This window comes from Triturus cristatus, chromosome 3_2 (assembly GCF_964204655.1).
Source record: "Triturus cristatus chromosome 3_2, aTriCri1.1, whole genome shotgun sequence".
NCBI lineage: Eukaryota > Metazoa > Chordata > Amphibia > Caudata > Salamandridae > Triturus > Triturus cristatus.
This window is the reverse complement of record NC_140584.1, coordinates 870,065,359-870,085,383: the sequence shown is the minus strand read 5'-3', so window position 1 is coordinate 870,085,383 and position 20,025 is coordinate 870,065,359. Positions and strand designations below refer to the sequence as shown.

Below are 20,025 nucleotides of genomic sequence, written 5' to 3'. Positions count from 1 at the left end.
GCGGAAGCTTCTCTGCTCTCCTGCTCAGTTCCTGTCAGACCTTTGTGGTACTATTTATTGTGTCTATTTCTTGTCTGGGGACCTCGGGCCTCACATCTGGTAATGTGGCCTTAAGCGGTATTGGATACGTGTTGTCGCTATATGCGGCAGGTAGAGTGGTGGGAAATTCCAGTAATGAGTGAAATGTGCCTGTGCGCATAAGTGATACCGGTGCATATCTAGGGCGTAAAATAGGGTTCATAGGGCTTGGTGAGTGTATCCCAACTACACCGAGGCTGCTTACCCGCCGAAGCAAGTGTTATTAAATGGGATCTCAGTATCTTGGAAAAGGCCTTGGGGAGGGTTATTGGGATATTAATAAAAAAGATACCGGAAGCACAGCAATGTGACCATTTTAATCACTGCCATTCGGTCTGCCAGTGACAGAGGGAGTCTTATCCTTGTTTTCACCTGGTCTTCAAGTCTAGATATTGCTTGGCCATAATTCTGTGTGATTTTCATCCGGATCTCTGTGGACCCATACTCCAAGATATCTGACTAGGTCATCCTCCATTCAAGAGGGAAATCCAGTGTGTCTGTCTCAGTGTATTGTGTGAGGGGAAATATGTTCGATTTGTCGCAATTGATAGTGAGACCAGAGTACCTTTCATGTTCAACATACTCCCGTATGAGAGGGGCTAGCCTCACGGCTGGGACACAAGCGTATAGCACCATATCCCCAGCATAGAGGGAGATGGAAAGGGGGGGGGTCTGTGGAATGGCAGTGCTGCATCTGCGGGTTTTTGATGCATGTTGCAGTTTCTGCTGCAGTCGCAGTACCCTGTGGGCCATATTGATGAGAGTAGTACTTCATTAACTGTGCTATAATATACGGGGTGTCGTGGTGCAACAATCCCTCTTGAGATTCTGTTCCCACTATATAAGTCTGTGCCCGCTGTTCATTGATTTTAGTGGCTAAACTACGGCCTGGTCGGCCATCCTCCCCATATGACCGTGCCACCCAACGTCTGTGCATGCGTTTCACCTCCTGTGCGGCAGTGTCATTATAGTCAGCAACCTGTACTCTTATTTCTGCTAAAGTACTGGTTGAGGGGTTCACTTCATATTATCTCTCTATGTCATTAAGCTTATTCTCAATTTTTTTCATCCTGGAGCAGAGAGCTTTCAGCAATCCCGCCTGTACCAGTGCTTTCGACCGAGCCCGTATTCTCAGCAAAATAGTGTGTAGTTGCCTCCCTTTTGCTGGTTCTGAAAACCAGGACTAATAGAGAGGAGGCCTGAAGTCTCCACTGGAACTGCGGAGGGCAATGTGCGAGGATGCTCACCTCTAGCAGCACAGGGGAATGATCTGACAGTGTCTAGGGTAAATGGGATACACACTAGATCCATGTGTTGGTTTCTCTCATTACCAACCAATAGTCCAATCTAGATGAGTTTTATGGGCTGATGAAAGGTACATCCCCTCTTAGCAGATGGGTGTCATGCCAATCAAATGATGTACTTTATCATGTCCCGTGTCACCTGAGCAGAGTGTCTGCCCAGAGCTCCATACTTATCCATGACCTTATAGATTTGAGTCTTCGGATGGAGTCTTGAAATTGATTTTAATTATGAAAGCCCTGATAGCCAAGTGATAATATCTTAGCTAAAGTGAGAGCATGGCAAATGAATTTGAGCTCCTTTTATGTCACTGGAAATCGCACTGCGTTTAGGATTTGAAGGATGTAATGAAATTAATCTTGTGATTTCCAGAGCATCTGACAATTGGAACAGAATAACACAGTTAGGGAAGAGGATAGGAGCTTTCTCTAATAGTTCATTCTTTGAGAAACAGGTAAAGCTGCAGAGCAGACGTCTACATATTAATTCACTATTTCAGATGTATTTTCCAATGCAAGGAACTTAAACATCATAGGTCCTACAGAGAGGTCCCTTTAGACTGGCTGCGGAGGCTTCCAGCCCTAAAGGAGTTGCTTAGCTTCAGTTAGGTTTTCGTTTGTCGCTCACACTTTTTGCGGAGGACGCTTCAGTCATGCCCCTTCTGACAGCAGACTATTTAGATAGACACATAGCGCTGAACTTAGCAGATACTTCTGCCTGACTTCCTTTGTGAGCGCATTACTTCCTGGTATTTGGAGGTGCATTGCTCCTGAGAAGTGCTGCTCTCAGTAATTGCCATCTTTACGCTGTGGAGTTAGCTTTTTAATGGTTTTATGATTTCTGTTCTCATTTTTATTTTAATTATCTTTGCTTTCCAAGTACCTGAGGCTGACAGGGGAGCTTTCCAGTCCAGGAGGAGTTGCTGAGCTCAATTTAGTTTTTCTATTATCACCCATTCTCTGTGCTGAGAATATGTTCTAGCATATCTCAACCTTGCTCTGGCCACACAAACCCCTCTGATGGTAGGCTATTAATACAGTCATGCTCTCTGTCCACACATCAGACGTGCCGGGCCACACCAAAGTCAAGCCCATCTACAAACGTCCGTGCTTGGTTTGCTCCTAGCACCTGGGATTTTGCCAGTCCCTCATAAGAAGGGCTCCCGGCACAACGTGCTGGCATTAAAAATGGTAAGCCCTCTCTGCCGCCCTCTGGACTTGGACCTTCTCACATCTTCTATGGCCTCTAGCACACAATGTAGTTTTAAACCACTGTTTATCTCCTCTCAATAAGATTAGTAATTTATATAACAAATCTTTCAGCAGCACTATTATTAATTCCCCCCAAACCACCAATAAAGCCTTTCCTATCATTGATGGCAGATCATTGCCCAAAAATTGTCTAGAATTCTTTCACTTTATTGAGTCTCAGCAACCAGAAACATGGTTAAATGATTTGTTTGGTTCAGATTTGGCCTTAGCCATTCCTGACACTTAAAAAATCATACTCCAGGACCACCAAGCCAGAAGAGATGGAGGCCTCAACATCGTGCTTCGTTCTTCCATCATATGTTCCATTTCTGAAACCTGTATCTGTGAGGGCACAACCTCCACGTGAACGTGCCTTTAAAGCTCACATGGTTGGATCATGAATCAATCCCACTTCTATCTTCTCTATCTTATTAAATCTAATTTCTTAAATCAATTTCAAATCGACCTTCCTGTCACTACTGTGCCTGGGTTATTCATCACACTTTTAGTACTGTACTATTCTCACAGTCTGTGCCCCCTCTAATACCTGGATTACTTCAGCACTGGATCTCGTAGCCCCAGTTAAATCTATTAAAGCCCACCATAAGCACCCTCATGCTCCACGGCGTGACAGGCAACTATCGGAGTCTAAGCGAGTCTGCAAATGCTTTGATTGCAATGGTGAAACCAATACAACATATTTGATAAAGTCTTATTCAAGGTTGAACTCCCTCAATACAAAAACCTTTTAGTAGCCACATGTAAAGCCTTGTCCACCAGAGAAATTAGCAAAACTGAATCTTCATCTTGCAAGACTTTTGATATTGTCAAGGTCTTATTAAATCCCACATCAGACGCTAAAACCATTGCACACTGTAACAAATATGGAATAATCGTTCTACCTATTTCTCAGAACAAAAACTTGCATCTATTTATTTCTCAGAAAAAATCTCTAACATCTATTTCAATTTAGACTCCGATCTCTTAGTCAGTTCTGCACACATGGAGCTACTCCAGAAGAATGTCTTCTTCTTGACCAGGAGCAAGTTCAAACACTTATGAAATTCATTATTTCGGGCTCACCCCTCCATCAATTCTTTTAAACTTGCTGGAAAGCAGATAGTCCCTACGCTGAAAGATATTTTAAACCTTTCTTTAAAACAGGCCCATGTTCCTAAACTCTGGAAATCTAGAAATCAGTAGTACTTCTACTGCAAAAAACACACCGCAGATCCCACCATACTGTCCAGCGTGTGGACTGAATCTCCAGTCCTCTTCTTACCTGAAAGAAAATAACATTCTGGACATTTCTCAATCACGCTTCATCCACTTCTTAGCATGGAACCTGCCTTTTTGAGTATTACAGATAGCCAGAGACAGAGCATGGATGAAGGTGCCTCTGTCTTCCCGTTCCTGCTTGACCTGTCTGAGGCTTTTGATGCGATGTCCACACCAGACTGATCTCCTGTCTCATGGACATCGGTTTTAATCAGCAGGCGAACTTCCACCGCACTCCTCCTTACATTTTCCTCTGACGAGATCACTCTTGAGTTTGGTGTCGCTCAGGACTCATCACTCAGTCTGACTTTATTTTATGTTTGTATCACCCAGTCTAACTTTGTTTAATGTTTATGTAAGAGGGGTGCGAAATTTGCATATTTTTTTCGTGCAACTAGGGGATATTTCAGCCCAACTATATGAAATTACGCTGTATCACATGAAATGGAAATCCGTCATTTAGCACTCTGTCATTTAGCACAACATACGTCCTCGCCTCAATTTTTGACATGAGAACAATTTTCACGCTAAAATTAGTGTAGAACGGTAGAACCATCACGAACAACAGCCACTACCATTCTGTTGTTTGTTTACATTCATGGTAAATTTTTACTGCAAATGATGCATCCGCTGTATAATTTTACTGTAGATGGTGCGTAATTATGTGGCGTGGCATAATGGCGTAATTTCAGGAATTTCGTGTAACAAGTGGAATGCAAGCTCCCCGAAATTACACGAATTACGCTGATGCAATTGAAATTTCGCCCATAGTTTATATGTCCCCCCATGGCTTCTTTCATTAGGAGTTTCATGTGTGATGACATCTTGTACGCTAGCGACACATAAACTGTTGTAACTATTTCCCAGAATGTTGAAGAAACTCAGAAAAGTTTGAATTGTGCATAATGCTGGTGGCTTACTGTGTGATCTAAAACTACTTGAAGCTCAACGGAAAGAAGACGAAAGTACCTTTGTTTGGGCAGGACCCCTCCATCTTGGACCCCTCCTCTTCGGCTTGGTGGCCATCGGTGTTAGAGCCAAAGCCTACACCAGTGAACTCTGCAAAACTCTAGGCGTCCTAATGGACTTTCTTTTGCCAAGCATGCTATTTCTACTGCAGCCTCCTGCTTTTATCATATAGAAAGTTACGAAAAATCCTGCCTCGTTTGCCTATGGACTCCAGGAAACCAGCTGTCCAAGCACTCATGAAGGCTTGACTGGATTATGCCAGTTCCCTTTCTTTGGGTTCCCCTCAATATATTGTCCAGTGCCTTCAAACAGTGGAGGGTTCTTCATAGTATTAAGGGTTCCAGAACAGGGGATAGAGCCTTTTCCTTTCGAGCTGCCAAGCACTGGAACTTGCTTCCAGTTAATATCACCACTGCGGCACTGCCCCTACCCTGCCAGCCTTTCGTAAAAAGCTGAAAAGATGCCACTTCTGAGCCCCCCCTGTCGGTCCCTCTTACTCTTCAAGTCCCAGTGCCAGGAAACCGCTGGTAGCAGCACGCTTTATACATTCTGGCATATTGCATGCATTGTATTGTATATCTCAAAATATTCATAGTGTTCCTGCACTAGGGATGAAGCATGGGAGGCAGACCTCTTTCTCTTATTCAGGGAGGCTCTCATATAACAATAGGGTTTACACAAAAACTGAATTCCTCACTGACTGCTGTCTTGGGGGACTTCAGCTACAAGGGAAGAGAGACTTTTAACTTCATGTGGTCTAGTTGAAGATGAGTTCTGGTCGAGTGGCTATGCTAAAACTTTGGAACTAAGGTATGGGCTGGGGTAAAATTCTGGCTCCCTCGCACGACCAAATTGTGCAGAAGTTTTCAATTATCTCCATCCACTGTGTCTCAGTTTCTTTATGCCCTAAAATTGAGTGACTCTAGAGATGATTCAGTTAATAGCTTGTGCTGCACAAGAAGTCTTATTTGCACATTACAATGCCTAATGCCTCTTCTCGCTCTGTTTCCCACAGTCCGACCTATTCCAGGATGACTTGTACCCAGACACTCCTGGCCCGGAGCCAGCCCTGGAGGCAGAAGAGTGGATTTCAGGAAAAGATGCAGACCCCATACTGGTCTCGTTAAGGGATGGGTATGTTCCTGTTAAGAATAGGGAGCTTAAAGTCACCAAGAAAAACATCTTGGACAACAAACCCCCAACAGCACCACGCCGCAGCTTCTCTTCCAGTGACGCCAACTGCAACGTAAGTTTTTCACTTTAAAACCTCCCTCTTTGCCCCGGTATCTCTGTTCTTACCTTTCTGTGGTGTTTCACCATTGGGTATCCTCCACCACCATATTTCAACATCTATTTCAATAAATGTCACTTTTCATCTTCATGATAACTGTGAGCATTGACACAAGAAAGGTGTACGACAAACTAACTGGTCTATGGATGCTTCCAGTTTTAGTACCACCCAACGTAATGGAACTGATTTTTATTAATCTGTGAATGATAAAAGGCTGGGCTGATTCCAGGTCCTGGTAGTCACATGCAGGTCTTTGCAGGGTGTATTCCAACACACGGGCGTCCTTGTTGGTGTTACGTGTAGGTTTCTTCTCCAGGTTGTTTCCCCATGTAGGAGGGGTTGGAGCTGCTGTCTTCCAAGACCAAATATGAGTTATAACTTCTTAGGAGACCTGAAGCCATTGTCTTCTATGTGCAACTGCAAGCAAGAGTACTCCCTTAAAAGGGATGCACAGTCTCACTGCATTAAAGGTCTAGGCTGGGTGTCTCCCTCAAGGCTAAGCTAGTTAGTGCTGCAGAGGTCACAGAGCAATTCACTTGCAGATGAACGTAGTGTTGAATAAAGCCTCCACCATAGATACGGTAAACAAATTGACCTTCCATTGTGGACCCTGTCTGTATTAACCTACAACATAGTCTGCACAGCAGGTTGGTGTGAAGAGATTAAATACAGTATGTGACATACCTCTTTCTGTATCCTATAGTTACTGTTCAAGCCAGTAAGCAAAGTCTTGTTTAACCTTACGTGTTCCGTGGATATTATGATAAAGAAAAAAGTATAAACTCATCCCTTTTTTTAATCAATAAATGTTGCATTTTATTTCTAAGCATAATTATAGTGCACGTTGAGATATGAGCCGTCCAATGAAAAAAAGGTTATAGAATGCCTATGTACACCTCACCCAGGGGCATTTATAATCAGCAAAAGATCGTTTATTAGGTTTTTGCTCAAAGCATACTTTCACCAACACTGTATATTTATACATAAAATGCAGAATTGGTTAACGTAATGGATTTGAGAATGTCCCCCTGAAAAACATATTATTTGAAATAAAGTTCTATAAGATAGGCTTGGCCATGGGAGTTGTGTGCATCTATCTGGATTTCTGTACTGAGAATAAGTTTCCACTCTTAGAACCCCTTGGTTACTGAGACAAGTGCTCACCCACACTACACATAAGGCCTGACCCATCCACAGGCCAGCTTTGCATTGTGGGCTGTGGTACTGCAGAGTGTGAAGTACAGCAGGAAGTGGTGTTTGTAAGTAACAAATCCTTTTGGTTTTCTTTCCTGCCAATAGCAACAGGTATCCTTGGAAGACTTGGTGGAGGAAATCCGAATGCTGCAGGTGACTGTGCGGGTCCAGGGGAAACGCATTTCAGAACTGGAGAACAAGCTTTCCCAACTCACCAATGGCACGGACTAGAGCAAAGACCTTCGTTCCCGCCATCCAAGAAGGCACTGCAGAAGCTTGATCAAGAACTCCCAACATCCAAGATGGCCTCCTGCAGAACAGAGTAGTGGAAATGAGGCTCATAGGATGTCCAAGTCAGGTTGCTGTCTGCTCAGCCCTTCCTTCATGACAGCCAACCATAAAAATACATGCTTTGCCACCGTTCATGGAGAGACTTCAGCGGTTCGCTCGGTCATGCAAAGTCCAACTCCATATCGGGTTTCCTTGATTCCATTGAGCTGCATTTGTTGCATAGAGCAACCTTCTGCTTTAGTGCCCAGACCCAGGGGAAGTTCTGGATGGGCTGGTTTTGTTTCACAGGTGTGGCTGGGAAGACTCATTGTTTAGATGGTGTTGAGCTTACCCATATCGCTCCGTTATTCCTCAGGTGTGCTCTGGGGGCAGAAGGAAAGCACGAACCATCAACGGACGCCTCCGGCCCACTGATGAGCGAGGAATTCTTCTGTCCCTTCACTAACTACAAACTGACCCGCACTGTTTTCTCATACTAATGTGTTAAATGGAGAATGCTTGAGGCCTTAGGGGTAGGAATGAAATGTCTTTAGTTTCTTTGCTTGGCAGACATTAAATAGTCTGAAATACATCAGCTGTGACAACAGTCACAAAATCACCCTTTGAGCTGAAAGACATTGCCCCTTTGTGCCCTCCAAATGTCTACCATATTTGAAATCCCCTCATACTGCTGTGGTAAGGTTTGAGGTATTTATTAAATAATTTCTTTTAAGAAGCGAAGATCATTTTTAATTTCAATAAAAATTAGAAAATGGAACCTTTGGTGAGTGGTGCATGTGCTACACCTAGAGGTGTATTAAATATAATGCAAGAGCCAAGGTGACTTGTGAGCATCAATGGAGGATGCAAGAATAGTACAGTGTTAGAAAGTGGGTCATTGGTTGGGGTAAGTATGCACCTGCCCACTAACGGTCCAGTAAGGTCTCAATAAATTAGTCCCTTGCTCAACCCTTGGTAGTTGGCAGCGAGCACTCAGGCCTGACTTAGGAGACAGGAGTGTAAGCATTCAAAAACAACAATACAGCAAATATGCAAGAGACCAAGAACAAAAAAACACCACACCAATATATAAAAATAGGTCATATTTTTATGAACAAATAGACACCAAAACAACAAACATCCAATGTAGAGAAGCTGGAGATATAATTTTTTTAGGAATTAACATTTTCTAGTGCCTAAAAGCTTATACCGCCACTTTGGGACACCTGGTCATGCTTGACCGGGACAAAGTCAAAGTTTGAGGCCGATCGAGATGGAGCCCTGGCCTCGGTTAAAATGTTACCTTCACTCTTAGAAACTTTTCCACAGTTTTTTCTTCCGACGTCGATCAACCCTCCACAGCAGGCCAGATTCGATGAGGATTTGCCGGCTTGACTTTCTGCGAAGCCCTGGTGAAATCCTGGAAGTCTGGAGCTCCAGAGCTTTCAGCGGGACAAATCTGAAATCCTGGCCGGGTCGGGGTTGAAGGTAGTCGGCTTGGCTCCCGACGTCGGGTCGTAACCTGCTAGAGCTTTTTCACAAAAGTTCTCCAACTTCAGGAGGTTCTTCCAGAAGGTATCCTTGTAGGTTCCAAGTGTCCAAAACACCAATCCAAAGGTATGGAATCTCCTAGATGGTCTCTGGGATGTCTGGACAACAATTCCCACAGTGTACCTGACCAAAACCTTAAACGTTCACTGGCACATTCCAGTATGGGGTCTCTTGGTGGAGATGATGCAAGTGGGCTCTGTTATCCTTTAGCTTTCAGGAAATCCACGCCTTAATCCCGCTTGAAGCAAGGTACAGCCCCCATGGGCTAGTACCAGATTGTGCAGCATGCACAGTCAGTCAGAGTGTAGGACTTTGAGTGTAAATCCAGAATCCATCAGGGCAGCCCTTCTTCTGCTTGTAGTTTCAAGCAGCAGATCTGAGAGACTATGTAGCTCTCTCGTATTTATTCAGCATTCTGGGGCGACAAGCAGGGGGGAACATCTGTCCAATGAGATACTGGGTGCCACCTAAAAGCATGACAAATTCCTCCAAAGTGTGTCATCTTCTTGTCCCACAAAGCACTGCACTTCCAAAATTCAACATGGATGATTTTTCTTCAGAGGAGTAAGAGCTGGCGAAACTAACCCACAGTGTGGCTCATTTCCATTAGCTATCCTCCTCCTGACCTCTTCTAATTCCTGTCCTTAGCCTGCTATCTGGCTGGGGTTACAGGATGTGGGGTTAGGTAGGACTGTCATTCCTTACTGATCTGCTCTCTGTTTGAGCTCAGTTTGATTTACCCAGTCCCCTCTCTGTGACCTGTTCCTTGGAGCTGCAGAGCTCCCCCCGATCAGATAAACTTGGCTATGGGCAGTCACTTATTACTTTAGCAAAGAAACCCGGCTACGCCTGTTAAGGCAGACCAATCAGGAGGGACTACTAGAAGGCTGGATTATGGCTCACAGAAAAGAAAGTTCTATAACTTCTTTTCTGTACCAGTTGTGATAAATTCAACAGTGGCAAGTTGTTGGATTTATCAGTACCAATCCTTTGAGTCTTTGAATTATATTGTTCTCTTTTCCTAGCAATAGTTATACGTAAATGAAATATTGCAAGGTTGGCCAATGGAGCTAAGTACCTACAATGGGGAAAAATTAAATGCCCAGTTTTTCCTTCACCTGGACATATAAACCATATTTTATAAGGTTCCTGCTTATAGTTACATGCCCCCAATCCCTGGGACACCTAGAGGGGACCATGGGGAGCCAAATATGTACAAATAAGGTAGATTATCACTTATTAAGTGCCCATACGACCAAAGTCGAATTTGCATACAATTTACTTTTAAAATCAGTCTTCAAAGCAAGGCTGCTTTTTAAATGACAGCAGGCACTCAGCAGTGGACACAGGCAAGTGCAGGAAATCTGCTAGGCCTTTAAACTACCATGCCCTATTATATGTTATGTACTTATATGGTCTGTCAATGCCCATTTTGAGAATTCACATTTAAAGACAGGCTGCAGTCGGCAGGGCTGTCTTTAAAAGGACAGAAAGCACACAGCAGTGCACACATGCAAGGGCAGAAAATCTGCTGGGCCTCTAAACGTCCGTGCCCTATTATCTACTAGTGACTCATAGGTATTTGAATCTGCCCTGGCCCTATTATATACTATGGACAGCGGTCTGTCATTGCCAATGGTAGGAGTACCCAATTACATGTGCTTTTTTCAATCAGAGCACTGGCCCTGGTTAGCAGAGCCCAGGGCACAGTCAAAGTCTGTAACCCCCAATACCAGTGAGCAAAAACTGGGGGTGAACAGGGCAAAAGGATGAATTTCTAACATACAGTGTAATACTTCAAGTAGGATTTACCAAATGTGTGCTGACATTGTATAAATCATATGCTTTCTGAGTCCTACTGACTTCTTTTTTCCAAAGGCATTAAACAAAATTATTATTGCAAGACCAAGATAATGACTAGAATACCCACTGTATTTCGAGAAGGGTTGCAGTATGGCACTGACACCAAAACGTTTAACATGCCTATATTTCCTCAAGGAGCGCAACCGTATGCCAGACTCTCTGACAAGCCTGGGGTTTGTGTGGCCACCAGATGCTACAGGTCACAGACACCCTATGCCGAGGGTGGATACCACCAGATAACAGGGGTGGCAGCCATCATATGACAGGGATTGACAGACAGAAGTTACCATGTGTTGCGAGGAGATGGTGATAGCCATCAAGTGCCAAGGATGGCCACTTGATTGGTTTGGGTGAGTTGTAGTGCTAGTTGTGAATCAGCCTGTGCTATGATCTAATGTGTTTTTTTGTCAGTGAGGTGCTTGTGACTGTCTCAAGACAGGGCTGGGCCATTGTCTCTGGTTGGCAAGCTATGATTGTAGTGGTGGTCAGCATACGTATTTCAGTTTCAACTGGCCAAGGCTGTGTGCCATAAGATTTGTATGTGAACTGATTTCTGTCTGATGATCCAGGGGCTGTGTAGTTATTTGCCTTTGGTTGGTTCTGATAGATGTCTGTTATTGAGTGCATAATAGGGTTTGGGTGTTCTGCTGAGGGGATGATCCATCTGTTGCGTAAAGATACATGTTTTGAATTCCATGAAAGCTATGTGATTTTATTTTGAAAGGATTTTGTTCCTCAGTTATGTCAAGAGAACTGTGTAACACTTCCCTCTGGTTTGCTTTTGTTTAATATGGTTATGGTAACTCTGATCACTTGCCTTTATGTAAGTAAAGCAGATGTATTTAAACAGTAGACCAGGAGGAGTTTAGAGACTTTTCTTTACAATGCACGATTCAGCAGGTCCTGAAAGGTACTCATTGTGTAACTGGGAAACAGTGCTTGATATGAATATGAATAAGTGCCGGCACCCAAAGCTCTGTTCAGAAGCTCGCGACCGGTGCAATTAAATATGGGACCTCATACCAAAGCTGTGCGGTCTTAATTCCACCTAATGCCTCTTTAGTCTAGCACCAGACACTCCTGCCCCTTTATCTCACTCTTGCAGGCTCCTGCTTTCTCCCTTTGTGACGGATTTTCCCACCTTCTATTCCTCCTTCTTTTTGCTTTGTATGTTTTTCTTGCTATTGTTAAATGTCTAATGCATAACAAATAAGCGCTGGTCCTCAAAAATGAGTAGCAGGGACCAGTGGCAGCCACCCCTTGAGGGCAGAGGAGCGCCGCCCCCTGTTGCCAGTGAAGCGAAAGTGAAAAATAAAATGAATTACCATTTTCTTTTTCACGGCTCCCAGCCCGAGCAGTGTTTGGGGGTGGGGCATTGCTGCTGACTGGCAGCAGGGGGGGAGTGGTGCTCACTCCACCAGTTTACACTACGCATGTCACTTTGGCCAGCTGTCATCCGACAGTCAGCCTGACATGGGTAGTGTAAACCTCTCCACTTAGCGGTCTTAGACATCTGGGTGGAGAGCAGGTACATGTCCCCTGTTCCTGCTAGAGCGTAGAGGCAGCCCACTCCAGCCAATCCTGGCGCTTCTCTCGTGCTGCTCATCTGCAGCATTAGAGCAGAGTCGATATTTGGAGAGGGTTGGCTGAGGGTCCAGGAGGATTCAAGCTGACTGCCGAGGAAGCGTGGGTATGTATGCTTTATTTTATAGTTTAAGAGGATTCTGTTCCAGTGAGAGTTTGCAGTCCATTGTTTACCCCAGGCAATCCCTGGCAAAACCCTAAAACAAATATTTCTAATGCCTGTACTTCTAATACGAAAATATCTCATTGCCAGTCATTCTAATAGCAATGCATCCAAATAGAGGCTAGGTTTACATGCACTGATGTCTTTAGAAGAATGTGGTAAATGTAGGACTCAGGAGGTTATAGCAATAGAAGTAGGGAAAATAGCAGTAAGAAAAAGGTTAAAAAACACACGGTTTGGATGTAACTCACATAGGAGCGAGACCCTTGTAACCAAACTCTCTCCAGGTGAATGCAAGAACACAAAAATGACCTCAGTGTTCGGGAGACTCCATAAACCCTCTCCCCCTCCCCATTGGTCCACCTCCTCTCGACCCATGATGCGTCGAGTGTCTGTAGCAATGTCACTTTACAGTTTATCAAGGGAAGGTCACAGGAGGCTAATTTTATTATAATGCAATTTATTTTCCATGTATTTTCTGTTTTATACTCGCATGGAAATACATGTGCTTTTATCTACAAATTCCCACTTTCTACTCATATATCATGCATCTAAAACTATCTTGTGTTTGGATGGATAAAGGGAAGGGTTTTTAAACCATATACCTTTGTACTAGAAGTGTTGCAAGTAGCGGGCCAGGGTGAGGCTTGTCTGCCATTGCCTGGGTGTTGCTATATTTTACAGGCCTTACTTATCTAGTACACAGTTGACAAGTGTATTATATGAATTAACCAAAAGCCTGCAATAATGTATTTTTTTACATAGCCTTTACCAACAAACATTACTATTAGTCTACTAAGTGCTACTTATGTTATCAACCTTGCGAAGAAGAAAGGCTGGATTTAAACCTGTAACCTGTAGATTAAGCACAGATCTTAAAATCAGGTGCCCCATGACTCCAAGGAGGATATGTGGAGAAGTCAAAGACTCTGCACAGTGAGTACTGAGGACAATGGGACTAGTGCAGCCTTGTGTCCAAGGACAGGAGCGCAAGGCCAAAAGCTCTGCGTAGCCCTAGAGTATAGCCATGAGTCAGTTGCAACACAGCGTGCTTCTATTTTTGAGGTATGAGCAGTTTTTGTCTGTTCCATGGAACTATATGATCGGTCAACCCTCTTCCTTGTTGAAAGAATTGGCTCACTGAAGAGTCTTCACAGTCTTCTTCCAACAGAAAAACTTACTGCAGAGTAGGGCCATGTTTTTGGTTTCTCTGAAGCTTTGATGAATATCCATTCAGCATGACACTACTTGTGGAATCCCATGGGAGGGGAGGTGCTGTCTTCATTATTGTTCTTTAGTTTTTTCATTCCTACTCTTCTCTTTATATCATGTTTATCCTTTGGATGGCCAAGGAGATAATCAGCCAAAAATGTTGCATCTTGTAACCAGTTTGGTCTCTGTCCAAAAAAGAGCCTTTGAAAGAATAGGATGTTGATTCCCAGTACGTTCATCTCCAATGGGTGAGGTAGAAAGCCTACACCCTTTAGGAAGGATTCTTGCCTCTACTGTCCTAGGTTATTTGGGATAGGACATAGTGTTCCCTTTCCTTTTTTACTTGTTGGCAGAAAGAGGGCATTACAACATTGATAACATTAATGAATGATAAAAATATAATAATATTTTTACTTTAGGTGGGAATTTATTTTATAATGTAAACTTCAGATAAATATTTTTTATTTAATATTTCGAAATTAGTTAAAGATTTAATTTAAGGATTAATTCACAATTAAGTTAATAGTGCTGTGGCATTTATTTGGTCTACTTTTACAACCACAAATGAAAAAGGACATACCCCCTGGTTTTGTTGGTCTGGCACTGGCATATATCATTTCTTTTAACAAGCAAATTTCAACACATATAATCATTGCCCTAAACCATAATTTTGTATCCAGGCTGGGGCAAAATTTAAAACTGTGGGCTCTCTGAATTTGTGAATCAAAATCCCTGGTGGCTAGATTCGTGAATGATTACTGAAAATTGTTGAAAATGCGCTGAGTACGGTTGTCACTATCTGCTCTCTCCCTGATTCCCAGCACCCAAATGTTATTTCTCTGCTGCCAACTTTCAATATCCTCTAGTTTCCACTGAATATTCCTTACTGCTTCTTATTTTTTACCCAGCTTGTCCATCAGCCTTGATATAGCAACCTCCATTTCGACAGTTCATTTCCAAACTTCTGTTATACAGTTAGACATCCCATTATTTGCTTCTGCAATCCTCTGATCAGAGGCCTGAGTTTTCAGATTCTCTGTTTTAATTTCATACTGTGAATGTTGGTCACTCCACTTCTAGCACCCAGGTTGGGGTCTCCTGACATACAACTTATATTGAGAGAAGCTGCTGTTTTCCCAAGGGTTCCCAACTGATATATTTAACAAGCATTTACAATGCAATGGTATCGGCATTGTTAAAGTTAGAGCTATTGGCATTGCTTATGACATTATTTTTGTTTATGTTTTTAAAACATTTAAAGAAACGGCATTGTTATTTACAATGTCAATAGCTTAATCTCTCTCAAATGCGAGACCTATTGCATTTGCACCCACACACAGAGCCACACACACAAAGCCACCCACACACACAAAGCCACCCACACAGAGCCACCTACACAGAGCTATTCACATAGAGCAACCCACACACAAATAGAGCCACCCACACAGGGCCACCTACACACACAGAGAGAACTGCAGTTACACGCAAATAACGTTTTCATTTTTTTAGCCAGTGGATTAATTCCTGAGAAATTATACTGTGACCAGATATCTGAGATCTGCCGGGGGCGTTCCAGTTTTTCAATTTCTAACCGGCAAATTTTAGTAAAAGTGCCTAACGTCCTGGTTTTTAAAGAGAATTTATAAAGCACAACCCGAAACTAGTTTTCATCTGCACCTGTGCAGGATTAGCTAGCTGCACTGACCAAGAAGCAATTTAAGTCACGCGAAGACTGAGTGGCAAAGTTGCATTTCATACTCCATGTTATTACCACAAATGACCAGTCATGGCAACTTAGTACCTTTCAGTCGTGAGTGTTCTGCGCAGAACAAATCTCTTTAGCTCAGGTGGAATCAGTGGCATACATTACTTATACGGTAGTCCTACTTCTATATCAGTGGTGTGTGTCGGTTTTTGGCTTTCAAAATCTGGTAACGCGTACGGGGACAGAAAGCTTACCCATGCAGGTTATAAAATATTTGATAAGCAGGAGCATCAACCACATAATTTGCGTTACAGGATTGAAATCCGTAGCCCGCAGATATTCACAAATCTTTGGAACAAGTGCATTGAGCACAAGAACAACTGAGCTGTTCTACTTTGACTGATACCAGTGACACAGAGATCTCTACAGAAGATGCGAGAAACGCAGACATGCCAACCCTCCCAATTCATGCGGGAGACTACCGATTTCAAGGCTAGTCTCAAATTGTGTGATCCTAGGCAAATATTTTATTGTATAGAACCACCTTTTTCTTCATTATTGCAGATGTAAGCCCCTTCAAATAGACAAGTTCTAATGCTGTCATCATGGTATCATTCCACCTCGACACTTGTAACATGGCTACAGTAATAGAGGGACCTGGTGACACCAGTTTTCCATTTCTTTATTTAACGTACAAATCGACAAAAGGGAAGCCCATGACTGGAAAACTGGTGTCCCGTTGCCACGGCGTCATCTCGACACCCAGCGGGGGGACCCAGTCCAGACATTTCAGTTTGTTGCTGTAACTGACGCGTTGGTCCACCTACCCCTTCAGCATTCCATAGTATAAGCGTTCCTTGCATACCCAGCATGTCCAAGACTTACCTGTTCTGCAGCCCAGAGCGCGTGGGGAGTGAGGGAATGGGCGGGAACTCTGGCTGGTTCGGAACTGCTAATTCCTCGAAAACCTTTTGCCCTATCTGGATCGAAGACCTTGGAGCCGAGATTGCACCAAGTGTGTCACATGGGATGTTACAAAACGCAGGCTCAGCAGAGGGGGCAATGACAATTGAAATGGTGATACCAAGACTCAGAACCGGGCCAATGATGACGACATTCACGGGGGGATCTTGCAATGCACAGCAAGATCAACTACCCTACCTCTCTGCAAGCAGCTGTCTTCAGGCTAGAGCGGCGTCACGTGCAGTACTCCAGGCATCGTCGAGAAGAAAAGCCCAACCGCCGTTAGAAAGAGGCCCGAGAGAACCCGAGATTACCAATGAACGTGGATAGAACTCCGAGTGATATTTCCCAAGAAATCGGTACCGCGGGCGTTCGTATGCGCAGGGTATGTATTGAGAGTGGAACAAAGCTGGGAAAATACTAAACACTGAAAATCCTAAAATGTAAAACACTGGTTACATTTAATACTTATAGAATGCTTATCGTTTAACGTCATCAATGTGAGAATCAAACACATGAATCTGTTCGAGTTAATGTGTGTATATTTGCTGCAGAGCAGGAAAGTGTTTTACCACAATTACAAGTGACTTAATTGTATTCATGACTTGCTCGCCAACCAGTTAATGGGTAGTTACTCCATTCAAAGATGGCCCCCGCTTACTGCAGGGGAGTGGCGGCCTCATCCTAATGATTTACAAACGTTTTCTCGCAGAAATGCTAGGCGGTGGTTTTCAGGGAATGATGCAGCCGCCCGTAAGGCTGTGGGTGGTCTAGTAAGACGCAATATAACACCCGAAAATTAGGACTTCAGTGCCTACGTGCTTTTCTGTTGGTCGGCCGGTTTGATGGAATGCTTAAACAAACGTTGGCAAAGGAAACAGGTCTCGGATAGAGTGGGTGACCCGTCTTTCTCCGAGGTCAAGCAAAAATGCCTCGGAGAAACGCAGCGTCATTTTCGGATTCGGGGGCGTGTTTTTCTTTCTCTCCTCTTGCCATTGGCTGGAATGTTTACATTCCAGAGGAGAGAAAGAAAGTAAAAAACACGCCCCCGAATCCGAAAAAGACGGGGCTTAAATGGACAGACGCCCCTCTCCTCCAATGGCTGGCCTCCGTTTAGGAAGCCAGCCAATGGAGAAGAGGGGCGGGTTCAAGCCCCTACTAGAAAACGTTAAATCGCGCCAAGCGAGACTGCGCAAGCACAGCCTTCGCTAGCCGAGACCTAAAAAGGAGAGATTGACCAGTTCAGAGTCACTAGATTCCCTGTTCTTTAAATTGTGAGAGAACGTTGTCCCCCTCGAGATTCCAAGTTAATCTGGGTAGGACTTAAGTCTACACTACGTATACCATCCTTGTTCTTTCCTGGCCTGATAACCTCATCCTTCCTCATCAGTTAAGTGGCAGAGAATGCACCACTGTGAGCCTGGGTGTCCTTAACCAACCTTTCACCTGTATTTTAATCAACAACCTCTCCAGACAAGCTAAAGATATGGCCTTGTACGGTTTACTTGCCCCATGCTCACATTCCTTAATATACCAGCTGTCCTTTTCGATATATAGTGGGGTTTTTGGGCAAGCACCAAGTTTCCAGACGTTTCCCTTGATATTCCTCACTGGAACAGTCACACGTATTTTTAATTGCTTTTTAATTGTAATTCTCAGACTAGGAGATGTTATTTTCAGTTATGCTTAAATGGTGATTTAAGCAACCTAATTGTGTTTGCAGCATGTGTCGTTTTAGAGTCTCCCCCCATCCCAATGCTCACCCCATCTGAATCCTTAGATATTTCTTCATCTTGCTCAAATCCTGCCCCCTGTTGTTCTGCTCACCCACAGAATGGCTTCCGAGCAGTCTTTCTTCTCTACTCCCAAAGTCTTCTTCAAAATCTATGGGCCTACTGATGCAGTATTAGCAGATCTCTCCACTGGTTCCTCCTGCTCAGACATTAGCTGCCTCACTTGTTGCCCTATGTTTCAAATTGGGGGCTTCCTGTTTTGCCTGTGCTGCCCCTGCCACTAAGGAGCTATTCCAGGTTGTGCTGAGAAAGGTTTTTTGGGAAGGCCCTGCCCTTTCTTCTCCAGCCACAATCCATAGGAGGACAACCAATAAGACATGAAGTCCTAACCATTTTAGGCATCTCAATCTTTGGCAGCACCCCATTTGCAGAGCCAAAATCCCCGGCAGATGTTAAATCAATGTTCCAGAGAGCACTGTTGCCATAGTCGCTATTCCACCAGGAACACTTCCAAGCAGTTCAGCGCTGGGTCTTCTTGTTTCTCTTGGGTGGCTTTTTTTAACTTATGCCTCCTGAACCAACTCTGTATGTACATCTGGCTCTGGATGTTGGACCTGCGCTCCTACATTCGTTAGGTCTGCTGACTGCCACCATATTACCAGAAATGAAAGCAGTCCCACCAGCCTCTGTGAGTGGTACCAATCTCTGCCGTAGACAACAAAACCAGGGCCAGGAGGAGGATAATGTATCAGCCCATTATATTCTTGACATGCTCTAAAAGTTACTGCCATTTGTAATGCCTGTGGTGAAGCCAGTGGCAAGGAGGCTTATACAAGTCAGCCGATAGCCACATCTCAGCCGGCCACCATTTTTTTTCCATCCGCAGAGTTTAGTTTAAAATTGCAAAATTGGGATCAGTAAGGCTCCTCTTCCATTCTCATTCTCTCCTACACTGCTTTGCATGTATGTATGTATGTGTGTGTGTGTAGCATTTGTATAGTATGAAGCTGACCTAAAGGCAGCGGAGCTCAGTACAGAGTCAAAAGTAACAATAGAGTTTGGGTTCCGCAAGTGGAAGTCGATTGCTACCGCTGTACACCTCTAGCAAATGGAGAATGTACTCCATCTTTTAGGCAGGCAGCATTCCTTGCACCTCCTTCAAACACTGCACATAAATATTCAGGCTCAACCTGCAGGATGTATTTCTATAGGAAGGAAGAGGTCATGTGAAGATGTTGAGATGAAACTGGGCCACTGTTATGAAGCTGGTCAGCTGGATTACTGCTTCCTGATGCTTTTTGTGTGTAGTGAGTTGTACAGCTTCCTTTACCGGTAATGCTTTCTAAAACATTTGATGCTCTGCCTATGCCTATTGTTTCCTATTCGGCACATGGGTTGATAGTGGTGGGCCTTCTTTCACTTTCTGGTTCAGATTTTCCATAATGTGGAATCTGAGATCACATTTTCGACACAAAGATATAACTCCTTCAAACTAGAAGCACAAAGCAAACCAGAAGCACAAAGTAGTGTGGTTCACTCATGTTTATTTACAGAGCTGTCGTGAGATACTAGAGGTCCCATGTTCATGGGCGGTCCTGGAAAAAACGAACTGCCTTAAA

General features: G+C 43.8%; 1 protein-coding gene across 3 annotated transcripts in view; it reads left to right on the top strand.

Moving 5' to 3' along the window:
- The window catches only part of CORO6 (coronin 6), a 328,718-nt gene extending 320,308 nt beyond the window's left edge, over positions 1–8,410 (top strand). For all 3 annotated transcript variants that reach the window (XM_085649228.1, XM_085649230.1, XM_085649229.1), the window contains exons 10-11: positions 5,893–6,123; positions 7,468–8,410. In XM_085649228.1, coding sequence (XP_085505354.1) covers positions 5,893–6,123; positions 7,468–7,593 — 357 coding nt within the window. In that variant the 3' untranslated portion in view covers positions 7,594–8,410. The remainder of the gene's footprint in view (positions 1–5,892; positions 6,124–7,467) is intronic.
- The last annotated feature ends 11,615 nt before the right edge of the window (positions 8,411–20,025 follow it).